Source organism: Ascaphus truei, chromosome 22, assembly GCF_040206685.1.
Source record: "Ascaphus truei isolate aAscTru1 chromosome 22, aAscTru1.hap1, whole genome shotgun sequence".
In the NCBI taxonomy this organism is placed as follows: Eukaryota; Metazoa; Chordata; class Amphibia; order Anura; family Ascaphidae; genus Ascaphus; species Ascaphus truei.
Genome location: NC_134504.1, coordinates 6,957,701 through 6,976,030, shown reverse-complemented (window position 1 = coordinate 6,976,030; position 18,330 = coordinate 6,957,701). Strand labels below are relative to the sequence as shown.

The 18,330-nt window shown below is 49.3% G+C and overlaps 1 protein-coding gene across 8 annotated transcripts in view; it reads right to left on the bottom strand.

Moving 5' to 3' along the window:
* Positions 1-18,330, bottom strand: part of CACNA1G (calcium voltage-gated channel subunit alpha1 G) — an 88,040-nt gene that overhangs the window by 34,601 nt on the left and 35,109 nt on the right. For 5 of the 8 annotated variants that reach the window (XM_075579827.1, XM_075579830.1, XM_075579832.1 and 2 more), the window contains 9 exons: positions 17,611-17,711; positions 15,496-15,619; positions 12,933-13,001; positions 11,515-11,699; positions 9,626-9,752; positions 8,169-8,294; positions 6,419-6,508; positions 5,210-5,423; positions 1,131-1,181 (listed from right to left, as the gene is read on the bottom strand). In XM_075579827.1, coding sequence (XP_075435942.1) covers positions 1,131-1,181; positions 5,210-5,423; positions 6,419-6,508; positions 8,169-8,294; positions 9,626-9,752; positions 11,515-11,699; positions 12,933-13,001; positions 15,496-15,619; positions 17,611-17,711 — 1,087 coding nt within the window. The remainder of the gene's footprint in view (positions 1-1,130; positions 1,182-5,209; positions 5,424-6,418; positions 6,509-8,168; positions 8,295-9,625; positions 9,753-11,514; positions 11,700-12,932; positions 13,002-15,495; positions 15,620-17,610; positions 17,712-18,330) is intronic. The other 3 variants (XM_075579826.1, XM_075579828.1, XM_075579829.1) reach the window with 3 other exon arrangements.

The following is an 18,330-nucleotide window of genomic DNA, read 5'->3' as shown; positions in this document are numbered from 1 at the left end:
CTGCCTCCTCCGCCACCACTGCACCCGCTCTGCAGGTAGGGCCTCAGTGGGAGAGGGGGGACTTTAGAAATGCCGGAACAGCGTTCCAGCGTGGGAAGGATGGGCTCCTAAAGGCGGTGGACTCCTAAAGGTGGTGGGGCTCCTAAAGGTGGTGGGGCTCCTAAAGGCGGTGGACTCCTAAAGGCGGTGGGGCTCCTAAAGGTGGTGGGGCTCCTAAAGGCAGTGGGGCTCATAAAGGCAATGGGGCTCCTAAAGGCAATGGGGCTCTTAAAGGTGGTGGGACTCCTAAAGCCAATGGGGCTCCTAAAGGCAATGGGGCTCCTAAAGGCGGTGGACTCCTAAAGGCGGTGGGGCTCCTAAAGGCGGTGGGGCTCCTAAAGGCGGTGGAGCTCCTAAAGGCGGTGGAGCTCCTAAAAGTGGTGGATCTCCTAAAGGCGGTGGAGCTCCTAAAGGCGGTGGGGCTCCTAAAGGCGGTGGAGCTCCTAAAGGTGGTGGATCTCCTAAAGGCGGTGGGGTTCCTAAAGGCGCTGGGGTTCCTAAAGGTGGTGGGGCTCCAAAAGGCGGCGGACTCCTAAAGGCGGTGGGCCCCAGTGCAGTCGAAACGGCTTGACCTATGGTTGTGTTGCCACCGGCTCATGACCTTGCGTGTATTCGTTCCAGAGGCCTATGTACTAAGATGCCATTTAACACAGTATTGTGCGTAAGAGCCGGAGTCTCGATGTTGTCTGGGGTGCACACGTGTAAATGACATGCAGTGTTAAACTTCACGTTTGCGCAACTTCTGCGAGCCACAGATATGGCAACATTAGCCACGTTTTTCTTGGCGTAAAAGACAAGAAACGAAAATAGACGCAAACCGTTCTTACAAAGAGTAGAAATGGATATATTTGAAAGGTATTCTTTATACATGGCACCCTTTGGTGGTTCTTTTAAATAAACATTTTATGGATCTTCAACAGCTATCTGCAGAACTTTGGCCTGCCAACCGTAACATTCAGATGAAATGTGTGAGGCCATGAAGAAAACAAACAAGACTTCACACACAGTTTAGTTGAACGCCTGACATCAGACAGCAGTTAGTTACACAACACTGTCACTGCGTGGGCACGAGACACAAGGCCTGCCAGTACCTTGTGCTGCACAGGCTGAGCTCCCCAATATTACATCATCCAGCAATAGATCTAAAAGAATAAAACGTTGTTAAATCGCTGAACTGCTGCACACCGTGAGCATGGAACCAGAACCTGGAACCGGAACCTGGTGCCTGGGCTACCTGGTCCAATGATGTAGCGGGTAACTGTGGGGTGAGACTCCCTGAACTTCGTAGGGTCAATGTGAAGGGGTTCATCGCACTTGTTGTCATATGAATACAAGTTGCACATTATTGTGTGCTCATTTGCATGCCATTTCCCAGAATCCCTGGCGGCAGGGGACGCACTGTATGCTAAGAGATAATGGGGAAGGGCAGGGTGGCAGACCTGTCTGAGACGTGCATGTGCTCACAAGTGATATTTTTATTTGCCATATTATTAAAGGAAGTTCCTTTCTTATGACCTGGTCCTTATCTACTTTGCTTATCATAGCGCGTTTATGATTATTTTTCGCATCCACGCTTACGTTGCATTTTATCCCTTGCACCTACAGTAAACAGAGTATACCCGTTAATAAAAATAGAAGCAAACATGTAAAGCAACCCATCGGCGCCCAGAACCTCAGCTTCTTCTGGGCCAAGAGAGAAAAAGAAAAACCTTCGCGAAACCGATCACTGAAAACGTTATCTATGAGTCCGGAGAAGTCTAAAGAGAACCCTGACCCATGGCGGAGGGGAAGCCTGACCCGTAGCACCCTGTAGGGAGAGGCCTAAGTGGGGGTGGAAGAGGAAGGGGTAGGCTATTTAAGACGCAGGTGCCTCATGGGTAATCCCAGTGAAATATCATCTGATATCCCATAAGGGGAACCCTTTCCTTTGTTGCTGGTGACATCTCTTTTTGCCCAACCTTAAGGGATGACCCGTGTCGTTTGTACAACACGGGGGCATCCCTTAAGGTTGGATGAAAGGAGATTTCACCAGCAACAAAGGAAAGGGTTCTTCACAGTAAGGGCGGTTACAATGTGGGATTCATTACCCATGGAGACTGTGATGGCAGATACAATAGATATCTTTTAAAAAAAAAACATTGGACTTTTTTTTAGAAAGAAAAGGTAAATATACTGTAAGTACAAACATAGGATAAAGTATCAGTCGTCTAAATTTAGCATAGGTTGAACTTGATGGACATGTGTTTTTCTCAACCTCATCTACTCTGTAACTATGTAATCCCTGCACTCTGATTGGCCAACATTCTGGGCACTATCCACTCAGTAATGCCACAGAATTTTTGGCACCTTGTCAAGTTTTACAGCCAATCAGCTTTGAGTTCTCATACACAGAGAGTGAGAGCAGCTCTCACACAGGAGGCCCCAGCCAGGCACTGACTCCTCCCCCTGCCTGCAGCCAGGCACTGTCTCCTCCCCCTCCCTGCAGCCAGACACTGACTCCTCCCCCTGCCTGCAGCCAGGCACTGTCTCCTCCCCCTCCCTGCAGCCAGACACTGACTCCTCCCCCTGCCTGCAGCCAGGCACTGACTCCTCCCCATCCGTGCCTGCAGCCAGGCACTGACTCCTCCCCCTCCCTGCAGCCAGGCACTGACTCCTCCCCCTCCCTGCAGCCTGGCACTGACTCCTCCCCCTGCCTGCAGCCAGGCACTGACTCCTCCCCCTGCCTGCCTGCAGCCAGACACTAACTCCTCCCCCTCCCTGCAGCCAGACACTGACTCCTCCCCTGCCTACAGCCAGGCACTGACTCCTCCACATCCCTGCCTGCCGCCTGGCACTGACTCCTCCCCCTCCCTGCCTGCAGCCAGGCACTGACTCCTCCCCCACCCTGCCTGCTGCCAGGCACTGACTCCTCCCTGTCCCTGCAGCCAGACACCGACTCCTCCCCCTGCCTACAGCCAGGCACTGACTCCTCCCCATCCCTGCCTGCAGCCAGGCACTGACTCCTCCCCATCCCTGCCTGCAGCCAGGCACTGACTCCTCCCCCTCCCTGCAGCCAGGCACTGTCTCCTCCCCCTGCCTACAGCCAGGCACTGACTCCTCCCCCTCCCTGCCTGCAGCCAGACACTGACTCCTCCCCCTCCCTGCAGCCAGACACTGACTCCTCCCCCTCCCTGCAGCCAGGCACTGACTCCTCCCCCTCCCTGCCTGCAGCCAGACACTGACTCCTCCCCCTGCCTACAGCCAGGCATTGACTCCTCCCCATCCCTGCCTGCAGCCAGGCACTGACTCCCCCCCTCCCTGCAGCCAGGCACTGACTCCTCCCTGTCCCTGCCTGCAGTTAGGCACTGACTCCTCCCCCTGCCTGCAGCCAGGCACTGACTCCCCCCCTCCCTGCAGCCAGGCACTGACTCCTCCCTGTCCCTGCCTGCAGTTAGGCACTGACTCCTCCCCCTGTCTGCAGCCAGGCACTGACTCCTCCCCCTCCCTGCAGCCAGGCACTGACTCCTCCCCCTCCCTGCAGCCAGGCACTGACTCCTCCCTGTCCCTGCCTGCAGCCAGGCACTGACTCCCCCCCTCCCTGCAGCCAGGCACAGACTCCTCCCCCTGCCTGCAGCCAGACACAGACTCCTCCCCCTCCCTGCAGCCAGGCACTGACTCCTCCCCCTCCCTGCAGCCAGGCACTGACTCCTCCCCCTCCCTGCAGCCAGGCACTGACTCCTCCCCCTCCCTGCAGCCAGGCACTGACTCCTCCCCCTCCCTGCAGCCAGGCACTGACTCCTCCCCCTCCCTGCAGCCAGGCACTGGCTCCTCCCCCTCCCTGCAGCCAGGCACTGACTCCTCCCCCTGCCTGCAGTCAGGCACTGACTCCTCCCCCTGTCTGCAGCCAGGCACTGACTCCTCCCCCTCCCTGCAGCCAGGCACTGACTCCTCCCTGTCCCTGCCTGCAGAGAGTTCTGCACAGGAGACAGTGGGGAGAAGGGTGTGTGTCTCTGCTTGTGTGTGTCTGCTGTGTGTTTTGTGGGTGTGGGTGCATTTGTGGGTGTTTGTCTTATATGTGTACAGAGGGGGGGCTGCATTGTGTGTGTGTACAGGCGGGGCTGAAACGTGTGTGTGTGTGTGTGTACAGAGGGGGAGAGCTGCACTGTGTGTGTATGTGTGATTATGTAAGCTTTCCAACCTCTCAGGTTCGGGTAAGACCCAAGAAAGGCCCCGAGAAGGTTCGAAAGCGTGTAACGTAGCTACTTCTTCGGCAAATAAAAGGTCATGTAAGAGGGGCGCATTAAAACGTCATGCTGCCAGGAGAGAACGAGAGACAGAGAGAGGGACAAAAAAAAGCCTGACCTGTTGGTGACCCTTGAGCACTGGAGTTGACCACCCCTGATTTAGGTGAATGGGCAGTTAGGGGGTCTTCCGGCACCTTGAATGGGTCTTAAGAAATAGCACTGCCAGTAGATCTGCCTTATGTTTACCAACACGGCGTGCAATATGTTCATAGTGTACATCATTTATTAAACGGAGAACACGTGTGGATGACAACAAGAGCAAAATAGTGATAAGGAAGCATAAAGGAATCCTTTTCCAGGAAGCCATTAGCAGCGGAGAAAGCATGGGGCGTGGGGGAGAGTGCTGCTGACCTCTGGCTAACAAAATAGAGGTCACATGTGGTGCCAAATCAAAAGGTCTATAATCAAATCGAATAACACAATCCATATCATGTCCCTTGAATCTACTGTACATGCTTTCTGGTCTACGGAGCACTACATGCATGCACTATCGTGTTTACAGCATCAATATTTCTCAATTAATTATGGTTATTGATTTATTGGCAAGTTAAATCGAACAGATTCTCTTTTCTTCACGTCAGGAAAAGCCGGTCTTTCCGCGAAATGCCTTTAAATGTTGCGTAAACGAGTGTGGAAAATACCCAAATATGGGCAGTATAGAAGATGCTGGAAATGTTAGTATGTTGGACACCGTGATCTTATCTGCGAGTTAATGCTAACCATATATATTATATTCCCCCCCACCCCGAGCCCTGAAATAATGGGGTTTGCTATAACATGCACATGTAACACTATCCATGCCTCTAGGACTCAGCCAACCCCGGCAGGCGGTACAGCTCCCGTCAAGGGTCAAGCAGCACTCGGAGAGATATGCAAAGAGTACCGACCGGCCAGCTCTTTCTCCTTACTCCGTCTCTTTTTCTCCATCCTGCGCAGCCTCTTCTCCTCCCGCCGCTTCGCTTCTTCCTCCTCTTGGTGCTGCCGACATTTGTGAAAGTTCTCCACCACCACCCCCACAAACATGTTCAGGACGAAGAACGCGACAATCAGCAGGAAGGAGATGAAGTACAGCAGCATCCAGGGGTTGTGGTTCATCACTGGCTGGAAAGAAGAGGCACACATTCGTATCGCAGAGTAGATGCAGTGGAGTAGTGAAGGTGCTACCTGGGTTGGGAAGCAGACCTGGTGGGGTTAAGGTGTCGATTTGTGGGTCAGGGCTCTAGGGGTTACAGTGTCAGTCTGTCTGTCTGGGCAGTGGAGTGATAAATATGGGTCCAATCTGTCTGGGTGGAGGCATGGTGTAGGGGTTATAGTGTCAGACTCGGTCTGGGTGGAGGCATAGTGTAGTGATTATAGTGTCAGACTCTCTTTCTGGGTGGAGGCATGGTGTAGTGGTTATAGTGTCAGAATCTGTTTGGGTGGAGGTGTGATGTAGTGGTTATAGTGTCAGACTCTCTGTCTGGGTGGAGGCATGGTGTAGTGGTTATAGTGTCAGACTATGTCTGGGTGGAGGCATGGTGTAGTGGTTATAGTGTCAGACTATGTCTGGGTGGAGTTGTGGTGTAGTGGTTATAGTGTCAGACTCTGTCTGGGTGGAGGTGTGGTGTAGTGGTTATATAGTGTCAGACACTCTGTCTGGGTGGAGGTGTGGTGTAGTGGTTATAATGTCAGACTCTGTCTGGGTGGAGTTGTGGTGTAGTGGTTATAGTGTCAGACTCTGTCTGGGTGGAGGTGTGGTGTCGTGGTTATAATGTCAGACTCTGTCTGGGTGGAGGTGTGGTGTAGTGGTTATAGCGTCAGACTGTGTGGAGGTGTGGTGTAGTGGTTATAGTGTCACACTCTGTCTGGGTGGAGGTGTGGTGTAGTGGTTATAGCGTCAGACTGTGTGGAGGTGTGGTGTAGTGGTTATAGTGTCAGACTCTGTCTGGGTGGAGGTGTGGTGTAGTGGTGATATATAAAAAGGAAGCTTTAGAATTGATACGATGTAAGGTGGTAGCATTTTGATTGACCCTTTTTCTAATACAAATGATACACTGTTATTATTCTGTAGAGAGGTCTGCCCCATTCTCTGCAAAATATACTTAATCAAAATGTACCTGCTGGTTAACTCCTACAGCATCCAGTCCGTCATACATAATATCCACCCACCCATCTTTGGATGCCAGGACAAACAGAGACATTAGAGCCTATTCAGAAAGAAAAGGTACCAAGTTAATAGTTCTCTGCGTATTTCAGCAGGAAACAAAGAAGCCCCAATGTCCATCCAACACGACAAATTATTCCGCACATTTTTAGATGTTTTTTTCTTCTCATATGTACAGGGTCATTTAGTTCAATCCTTTGGCCAAAACACGTCAAGCCTGCAACCACGTCTAGGTCGACCTTCTCAGCAGGTCCTACCCTACCCATTGTGTTTCTCAATACAGTAAATGATGGTGCTAAACTTTACTGCCCCCAAAGTCCCAGTCGCACGGTTGGGTCAGTGCATAGAAGCCTGAAGATCAGACCTACAAAGGTCTGTCGAGTGACTAGATGGGACATTAAGCCTTACCGGGTATCTTCAAAGGCTAATAGCATAACGTTAAGTCATGTTTTGTCCCGGAAAGAGCAACTATAATGGCGGTTAATCTTAATGAGATTCCCCCTTACAGTGCAAATCGACTAAATTCCGTGAAGGGTAACGCAGGGACTTAACATCAGGTTAATTAGCTAAAACCCAAACTTGCCGTTACTCCCGTCCAGACCCTGATAGGACGAGGGCGCGTACTATTTTAGTAGAGTACCAGTTGGCTTTTATACCTACAGTCAGCGGCGGATTTGAGAATCCGCCGCCCCGCGGCACTTAGCTGTGACGGCCGCCTCCTTGCTGCCGCCTACCTCCTCATGAATCGCGGCGCCAAATGACAAGGCGGACATCACCAATGGGACGTCGCACAGCGTCGTGTTGCCATGGTAACGCGACGTCATCACGTCATAGAGAAAATGATGAGACCAGTAACCCCTTAGTGACCATCGTCATCATGTCTGCGATGGTAACTAAAGGGTTAATAATTCTGAAAACCTCATCTCATCTTATCTACCCATCACATGCCATAGAGAAGTAACTCCCAACGGGAACCCTCTAGGGGTCCGCGAGGCGTCTCCAGGAGGTTTGCCCCTCCCCCCCCAAATATGTTATGGGGTATCCCAGAATGTATAGCGGGTTCTTGACCCCGTGCGACACTTAGTACAGCAGGAGCTTCCAAAGTCGCTTCGGACAATGCTTAGCGTCCACAGCGGCACGGCATTGTGGGACGTGACTTTGGAAGTCCCTGCAGTGATTGACAGCTATACCCGCCATGCTGTCTGCACATGCGGAGGAGCAGTTTGGGGCCTTATTAAGCGTGTGTTGCCCCAGGAGTTCAGGACATTAACCTATGTACCTGGTGGTGCCATATAAATACAGATATACATACTGTACATACAGGAAAAAAGAAGTACAGCACAGATAAAGCAAGACTTAACGACTTCTGTGCCACGACCGCGGTGGTTACAAGACGGTAATAATATCATAATAATAATAATAATAATGAGCCATTCCTTGGCAACGCGTAAGAAATGAATAGCAGCTGGAAAGAGGGAACGCCTGATTCATACCCCTGCACCAGCTCATTGTAATAAGGAACAAGTCACTGCATCATCCAGTACCTAAAAGTCCAGTGCTCACGGGGCCACTACAGAGATAGTGTTATTTCAAAAGGAAAGTATTATGGCAAAAATCCAGTATGCTACAATGCACAGGGACCGATTGCACAAACTAGTTTTCCGTCAATGTTTAAAAAAAATGCCTGGTCCTTTTTCACGTACCTGTCCAAGATTATCAAAGTTATATTTGTGCCGCGCCCATTTGTATTTGGCTTCGAGGCAGTCCGACTTATTTGTAATATTTCTAGTGTCCTCTCCCAGGCAATAGAAGAATTTCCCTTTGAAAAGCTGAAAAGAGATTGAGAAGAGAGGGTTACACACGTATGTACAGAGCGAGAGAGAGATGTACAGACAGAGCGAGAGACAGACGTACAGACAGAGCGAGAGACAGACGTACAGACAGAGAGAGATGTACAGACAGAGCGAGAGAGAGATGTACAGACAGAGCGAGAGACAGACGTACAGACAGAGCGAGAGACAGACGTACAGACAGAGCGAGAGAGAGATGTACAGACAGAGCGAGAGACAGATGTACAGACAGATGTACAGACAGAGCGAGAGACAGACGTACAGACAGAGCGAGAGACAGACGTACAGACAGAGCGAGAGAGAGATGTACAGACAGAGCAAGAGACAGATGTACAGGCAGAGCGAGAGAGAGATGTACAGACAGAGCGAGAGACAGATGTACAGACAGAGCGAGAGACAGACGTACAGACAGAGCGAGAGAGAGATGTACAGACAGAGCGAGAGAGAGATGTACAGGCAGAGCGAGAGACAGATGTACAGACAGAGCGAGAGACAGACGTACAGACAGAGCGAGAGAGAGATGTACAGACAGAGCGAGAGACAGATGTACAGGCAGAGCGAGAGACAGATGTACAGACAGATGTACAGACAGAGCGAGAGACAGACGTACAGACAGAGCGAGAGACAGATGTACAGACAGAGCGAGAGACAGACGTACAGACAGAGCGAGAGACAGATGTACAGACAGAGCGAGAGACAGATGTACAGACAGAGCGAGAGACAGACGTACAGACAGAGCGAGAGACAGATGTAGAGACAGAGCGAGAGACAGATGTACAGACAGAGCGAGAGACAGATGTACAGACAGAGCGAGAGACAGATGTACAGACAGAGCGAGAGACAGACGTACAGACAGAGCGAGAGACAGACGTACAGACAGAGCGAGAGACAGACGTACAGACAGAGCGAGAGACAGACGTACAGACAGAGCGAGAGACAGACGTACAGACAGAGCGAGAGACAGACGTACAGACACAAAGTCGCACAAATCCAGCATTTATAACTAGAGAAAACATTTGCAAACTGGACGAACTTTGCTTTTTTTGTGTGATCGCAAAATGTTGTGAAAAAGCAACAAACTTTGCAAATAAGAAGCATTTGGCGAGCAGTAAAAGGCGAGACGCACGATTACGCGGCCCTGTCTGTACTGCCATTTTCACGAAAATTGCGTCGAAATGGATTCAAATTCAGAGTAATGTGAACTTCAGCAAAAACTCTGCCAACACGGACAACTTAAGCAAAGTAACTGTGCAGACACCTGCCCCCCTGTGTGTATGAGAATACGGGGTTCTGCGTTTCCCAGAACGCACCTGAACTCCGAGGATACCAAATATGATGAAGAAGGCGCAGCAGATCACCACGATGTTTCCAATGGGCTTCAAGGAGGACATCAGCGTCTCCACCACAAGCTTCAGTCCCTGAGCGCGACTGATAACCCTGAAATGAAAGGTCGCGCGACACCGAATTACGTCAACGTTGCATTTCTCATTTGAAAACATAACTTTAGAAGCAGAAGTCGTTTATTGTCATGGATTTAGGAAAGAAATTAAATAATAAACATTATAAACATTCCCTCCCCCCCCCCGATGTCTATTCCCGCACGCTGCTCCCCCCGATGTCTATTCCCGCACGCTGCTCCCCCCGATATATATTCCCTCACGCTGCTCCCCCCGATGTATATTCCCGCACGCTGCTCCCCCGATGTCTATTCCCGCACGCTGCTCCCCCCGATGTCTATTCCCGCACGCTGCTCCCCCCGATGTCTATTCCCGCACACGCTGCTCCCCCCGATGTCTATTCCCGCACGCTGCTCTCCCCGATGTCTATTCCCGCACACGCTGCTCCCCCCGATGTCTATTCCCGCACGCTGCTCCCCCCGATGTCTATTCCCGCACACGCTGCTCCCCCCGATGTCTATTCCCGCACGCTGCTCCCCCCGATGTCTATTCCCGCACGCTGCTCCCCCCGATGTCTATTCCCGCACACGCTGCTCCCCCCGATGTCTATTCCCGCACGCTGCTCCCCCGATGTCTATACCCGCGCGCTGCTCCCCCCGATGTCTATTCCCGCACGCTGCTCCCCCCGATGTCTATTTCCGCACACTGCTCCCCCCGATGTCTATTCCCACACGCTGCTCCCCCGATGTCTATTCCCGCACGCTGCTCCCCCGATGTCTATACCCGCGCGCTGCTCCCCCCGATGTCTATTCCCGCACGCTGCTCCCCCCGATGTCTATTCCCGCACGCTGCTCCCCCCGATGTCTATTCCCGCACGCTGCTCCCCCCGATGTCTATTCCCGCACGCTGCTCCCCCCGATGTCTATTCCCGCACGCTGCTCCCCCCGATGTCTATTCCCGCACGCGGCTCCCCCCGATGTCTATTCCTGCACGCTGCTCCCCCCATGTCTATTCCCGCACGCTGCTCCCCCGATGTCTATTCCCGCACGCTGCTCCCCCCGATGTCTATTTCCGCACGCTGCTCCCCCCGATGTCTATTCCCGCACGCTGCTCCCCCCGATGTCTATTCCCGCACGCTGCTCCCCCCGATATCTATTCCCGCACGCTGCTCCCCCCGATGTCTATTCCCGCACGCTGCTCCCCCGATGTCTATTCCCGCACGCTGCTCCCCCCGATGTCTATTCCCGCACGCTGCTCCCCCCGATGTCTATTCCCGCACGCTGCTCCCCCCGATGTCTATTCCCGCACGCTGCTCCCCCGATGTCTATTCCCGCACGCTGCTCCCCCTGATGTCTATTCCCGCACGCTGCTCCCCCCGATGTCTATTCCCGCACGCTGCTCCCCCGATGTCTATTCCCACACGCTGCTCCCCCCGATGTCTATTGCTGCACAGTGCTCCCCCCGATGTCTATTCCCGCACGCTGCTCCCCCGATGTCTATTCCCACACATGCTGCTCCCCCCGATGTCTATTCCCGCACGCTGCTCCCCCCGATATTTATTCATGCGCTGCTTCCCGATATTTATTCATGCGCTGCTCCCTGATAGTTATTCACGTGCTGCTCTCTGATATTTATTCATGCGCTGCTCCCCGATTTTTATTCATGCGCTGCTCCCCGATATTTATTCATGCGCTGCTCCCCGATATTTGTTCCCGCACACTGCTCCCCGATATTTATTGCAGCGCTGCTCCCAGCTGCAGAGTCTGAGTAACGGCAGTCCCACTAAAAGCCAACGTACTTACCGCAGAGGTCTCAGAGTACGAAGGAGTCTTAGTACTCTTAACATGCCGAGGATTTTGGTGCCACTATCGGATACCATAGAAACCAGGACGTCGATGACGGAGATTAACACGAGCATCCCATCGAGGATATTCCAGCTACTCCGCAGGTAAGCTTTTCCCCCAAAGCACAAGCTCAGAGCCACCACCTGCCACCGAACAAAATCCACGTTTACACACTAACAGGGACTCAAAGATGATTTTAGATGATTTTAGAAATGCAGATGCAGGAATGTTCTTGGCTATTGTTGACTGGATAAAAGCAGAAATCCCCGCAGAGAACATGCGTGTAGTAATACTCAACTATTTCAGGCAGCAATCCAAATATTTGAACCCCATGTTTAACAGAATGGGCAACAAGCGCTATTGTCAGCTCTCTAGGGACCCCTGGCTCCGGTGATACTTAGAGGTGAAATTACTGGCATTACTTTCTGGTTTCCCGCTGGGATCCCACTGGTTGCTGCCACGAGCAGCGAGATTCGAACTGCCATTTTGTTTTGCCTGGGTGGGACAGCGACCCAACTAGGTAACTTGGGAAACATTGGGTCCCTGGAGCTCGAAATAATGCGGTGCTACTCTTGAGAACACGTTCCCAACACGTTCCCAAGCAATTTTTCTATGTGCAGCTCCATGGACCACCTGGTTCCAGAAATATTTGGCCTTTTTGTGTGTTACCGGTGCCTTCTGGGAAATCAATAAGGCGGCTACTCAAGCCTCACTCTCACGGGCCAATGGCATGTCACAAGTTCAGAGGACGGCATTGTAGCCTCCTGTTGAAAGATCCCAGCAGCCATCTTTGATTTCATCTTCATTTTACTCACACACATATATATATATAAAAAAAGATATGCATAAATATCTTGGGCTAGAGAAAGCGGGACTCAAGCCTGTGGGACACCGATGTTCTGTGCAAAATGAAGACAAAAATGAAATACAATGCCACACATGGGGGGATTGCTGCTTTAACAAAAACGCTGAAACTGAAAATAAATGTGTAATATTGTCCACGGGATAATTTTCATGCACGGAGGATGGAAAAGAGGTTAACATATATTTTTCCTATTGAGTAATTAAAATTGCACTAAATTTGGGCCAAACATCGAGGAGTGAAATGATTTGATTGACAATATTTGGAGTCAGGAAGGAATTAATTTTTCCCCTTATGAGATATCATTAGATGATATAAGACTGGGGTTTGTGTTTGCCTTCCTCTGGATCAATATACTGCAAGTACGGATATAGGATAAAGTATCTGTCGTCTAAATTTAGCATAGGTTGAACCTGATATGTCTTTTTCAACCTCATCTACTATGTAACTATGTAACTACTGTATGTAACTATGATTTTCTAAAACACAATGATCAAACTTATTTGTATATTACCTTTACTGTCATTTCAGCCAGAAAAATGCACGTAAATATGTAGTTGGATAATGTGAGGAATATTCTTTCCTGTGGAAACAAGTAAACAGGAGAGTCACATGTCTGAGATCGCTTTTACAGTGTGAAATTTTGGTGGGAAAAACACTTGCATGTCTCGAATTTCAGCACCTCGGACAGCAACCAAGCTCTTAAGAGAAATGGGAGCTAGTATCGTAATAAAAAGGTGTTTGTTATTTAATTCCAGTAGTGGAACTACAATATGTGCAGCCGGTTCGCCTACACTAGGTCCCACCACCACTAGTGGCCCATCCTCCACACGCTGGAACCGCCACCCTGGGCCCAACATGGGGTGCGCGGTGTTACCAGGCCATGACGGAGGAAGTTAGGCTCCACCGGATGTCGGGCCCAACTTCTGCAATCACCGTCTGGGTGGGCTCCACCCTTCGCCACCACTGCGCCTGCTCCACAGGCAGGGCCCTCGGGGCTACAGGGCATAGGGTTGCCATGTGGCTTCTATAAAAATACTGGACACAATGGTGCGACACGCTCGAGAGACACACACACACCTCTCTCCACTCAATGCAGCTTCCTCTTCCCCTTGGCCTCACCCCCAGGCTCCTGACACCTCCGCCTGATTGGCTGCTGCTGGGTAATGCAGCCAATCAGGGTGGAGGAAGCTGCCCAGCCCCCTAGCCACAGCCCTGCTACCTTCCTGCTCGGGGAAATCCTGTGGCCCCCCAAGCCAGTCAGGTCACTATGTCCAGAGAGATAATACCGGTAAACACATACATGTCCAGAGAGGAAATACCGGTATACACATACATGTCCTGTATTACCTTTAATTTTTTACTGGACAGTGTCCAAATACAGGACCGTCCGGTTCAATACTTGGACCCCTGGCAACCCGGGTGCCTAGTTCTGCCAAGGTTTAATTCCTAAATCATTATTATTTTTTTTATACTGTATTGTATATAAAGCACTAACATATTCCACAGCGCGGTACAAAGGGGATAATCTACCTTCATGGCAAGTAGCTTCAAGAAACACTACAATATACTGTACCTCTCCCCTCCTTGCTGTGGCCACACTCACTTCATTTTAGGTTGTGTTCAGAGCAGGGCCCTCTGTACCTACTGTACCAGTATGTTAATGTTGTATTGCCTTGCGGGAATATGTCACCGTATTGGAAATAACATTAATAATGTAAGGAAGCTAAACTATGTACTAGAAACGCCTAATTGGTTCTCGATTTTAGGCAGGTTGAGAAATGAAATAGAAGCCAAATGGAATAAAAATGCAAAAATAAAAAAAATATGCAGTTATCATTTTGACGGCCAACTTCTCTAGTGGATCCCTGGGGACATTTTGTGCAGCGCACCTGCACTAGGCACGCGGGTGGATGTGTAAGCCGTATCCTGCAGGCATCTGTACATGCAGGTCTGTGGTTGTTCTAATATCCAGCTCTTGGATGCCAGTCTACAGAAGTGGTCAACGACCGGGCCCATTTGACTGGTGCATAGTGTTTGATATAAATGTATGTATATGTTGATGCAGAAGTGCAGGGGTGCGCAAAGTTTTGGAGCTGCGCCCCCCTTGTGTGACAGCCCCAGCGTTCGCGCCACCCACCCTTCTCTGTGACCCGGTGTCAAATGACGCCGCGGGTCAAGTGACCCCGCAATTATTTGACGCGCGTTACCATGGCGACACGTACGTCACATGACCCCGATATATATATATGATATGGGATATGATATGGGATATATATATGGGAGACTGTGGGTCACATACTTTTAAGCACCCGACGAAGGGAGGTGGTACCCCCCACAAAACGTAGTGCTTGTTTATCTACTCTGCATATGATCTAATAACCTGCACGGTTTACCCATATTTGGACACCATCCCTATCGTGTTGCAACTTCCAATTTCTTTTCCCTGCGGGTCTTTATAAGGAACCCGCACTGTAGAAAAGGGAGATATCAATATTGCATATACAGTACCTCATTGTACTTTCCGAAAATTTTTGTTTTTTTAGTGTGTTACTTCTTAAAAATGGACAGTATTGATGCTTCTCACCAAGCCTTAAAACCCAAACATGGGGCATAACTAGGGTTGCCACCTTCTGTTGGAGGCTAATCCGGAGACTTTTTGCAATTAAATTACATGTTTTAAATGTATTTATTTTATTTATATATTTACTTCTCCATCTCCATCTCCGGCGGCATCTCCTCCTGCAAGGTACCGTCAACGTGGCTCCGCAAATGGCGGTGTCAAGTTGCCATGATATCGGGCCGCTTTATGGCACCGAGGCGGCATGTGACGTCCCTGTTGTCATGGCAGCGTGACGTCGCGCAACGTCCAGTTATCATGGCAACGTGCCGCCATTTGACGGCGCGGAGCCACGTTGGCGGGACCCTGCCGCCCAGCGATTTTACCGGTAAACCCCGGAGATACGTGGCCGAAACCCATAGTCCCCGAGTCCAACCCGGAGTGGTGGCCACGCTGGGGCATAATGGCCACGAAATGGTCTTCACGCGTCGTCGCGAGGATAGCAGAGGATACTCACGGCACTCTGGGGCTCGATTTTCGGTCGCTCCATGGCAATGGTTATGCAGTTCAGAAAGATGATGACTAAGACCACGTGGTCGAACATTTTGTGGGCGATGATTTTATTGCATATCATGCGGAATCTGCGGGAAACGGAAGATTAGTGAATAGAGGCCACGGGGATCCACCCTCAAATCTAAGTACATATGGACCGGGCTCACATGGGTTCTAGGGATTTGCCAATTCATGTATTTTAGACCAGGGGTGCTCAAGCTGTCCCCCCCCCACCCAACAGGTCAGGTTTTCAGGATATTCCATCTTCAGCACAGGTGGCTCAATCAAAGCCTCTGATTGAGCCCCCTGTGCTGAAGCTGGGACTGATTATGCCCCCTGTGCTGAAGCAGGGACTGATTGAGCCACCTGTGCTGAAACAGGGACTAATTGAGCCACCTGTGCTGAAGCAGGGACAGATTGAGCCACCTATGCTGAAGCAGGGATATCCTGTAAAACTGACCTGTTGGGGGGGGGGTGTCTTGAGGACAGGAGTTGAGCACCCCTTGCCTTAGACGCCCCTTACAAATAATCCTTGTATGAATTATTCGGTTATTTAAAAAAAAAAAAAAACACAAAAAGAGATGGGAAAATACTATGGAAAATGGAAAATACTATGTGCAGATTTTATTACTAAAAAATGACAATCCCACTTGCGAGCGCATTCACGTGTCTCAGACGGGTCAGAAAAGCTGCCGTCTCGCCATTATCTCTTGGCATCCAATGCTTCCGCTGCAGCTAGGGATTCTGGGTAATGACATGCAAATGAGCACTCACAGTGAGTCACAGTTGTTTCAGCACAGCTTGGGTTAAGGAAGTGCAGAGCCAGTAAACCTGCTCACAGACAACTCTCGTCCGTGTGAGGTTGGTTACTGGCTGCGGTTTACTAGGACACTTTGTTTTTTTTTTAAAAACTAGTTTTAACTGCCTCGTAGCTCATATAATGCTCCTAATTTGTAACCCCATAGGCACGGCACACGTCACGGTCCCCGTGCTGCCGGCTGGGTTTTGGTTCCTCTCTTCTCCATGCAGTGGAAGAAATACAAAGGCGTAGTGGCTGAAGAGAGATGTCCCCTCCCATGGTGATGAGGAACGGGGACACAGGAAAGGGCTCTTTACAGTAAGGGCAGTTACAGTGTGGGATTCATTACCCATGGAGACTGGGATGGCAGATACAATAGATATGTTACAAACAAGGTTGGAAATCTCTTTAGAAAGGAAAGGTATAGAGGGATATACCAAATAAGTAAACATGGGAAGGATGGTGACCCAGGGAGAAATCTGATTGCCAATATATGGAATCAGGAAGGGATTTATTTTTTCCCTTATGAGATATCATTGGATGATGTGTCACTGGGGTTTGTGTTTGCTTCCTCTGGATCAATATGCTGCAAGTACGGATATAGGATAAAGTATCTGTCGTCTAAATTTAGCATAGGTTGATCCTGATGAACGTGTGTCTTTTTTTAACCTCATCTACTATGTAACTAATGTAACTAATGTAACTAATGTTACCATGTAACTATGTAACTAATGTTACTATGTAACTAATGTAACTAATGTAACTAATGTTACTAGGTAACTAATGTAACTAATGTAACTAATGTTACTATGTAACTAATGTAACTAATGTAACTTATGTAACTAATGTCACTATGTAATTAATGTAACTAATGTTACTATGTAACTAACGTAACTACTGTAACCAATGTTACTATGTAACTAATGTTACTATGTAACTAATGTAACGTATGTAACTAATGTTACTATGTAACTAATGTAACTATGTAACCAATGTAACCAATGTAACTATGTAACTAATGTAACTAATGTAACTAATGTAACTAATGTTACTATGTAACTAATGTAACTTATGTAACTAATGTAACTAATGTAACTATGTAACTAATGTAACTAATGTAACTAATGTAACTATGTAACTAATGTAACTAATGTAACTAATGTAACTATGTAACTGGTCACATTGGATGTGCGTTGTGTTGGTTGTGTTGGTTGTGTTGGTTGTGTTGCTTGTGGTTACTGGCCTTGCAGTATGACGCTGGCTGCACACTAAATAACTTACTTGGAATGAGGTGGGAAGATGTAGAGTGACCAGGATTCCCTCGCCTTGCACCAGGCCGGTAAGTGCGCCCATATCCACGCTTTAAGCCGGGCGCCTTTGCTCTGAAACACGTTGTTACAGTCATGTCAATGATTTCTAAACGCCTATTATTACTTTACCTCGCTGACCCGAATCTGCACTGAGTCATATCAGGCACATTGTATCAGAAGTCGTAACAGGAAATTATACTGTACTTCGTTTTGAGAGCACAATACAGCACATTAAATTAGAGCAGGATATATACACACACACACACACATACACACACACACACACACACACAGAGACACTCTGAGACAGAGATAAGAACACAGCTAGTACGTGTCATTAGTTTAACATGCTGCTATGTCAAAGTGAAATAGTTACATCTGTGTAATCTTTATATTCGAGGTGCAATCTTTATATTCGAGGTGCAATCTTTATATTCGAGGTGCAATCTCTATATTCGAGGTGCAATCTTTATATTCGAGGTGCAATCTTTATATTCGAGGTGCAATCTTTATATTCGAGGTGCAATCTCTATATTCGAGGTGCAATCTCTATATTCGAGGTGCAATCTTTATATTCGAGGTGCAATCTTTATATTCGAGGTGCAATCTTTATATTCGAGGTGCAATCTTTATATTCGAGGTGCAATCTTTATATTCGAGGTGCAATCTTTATATTCGAGGTGCAATCTTT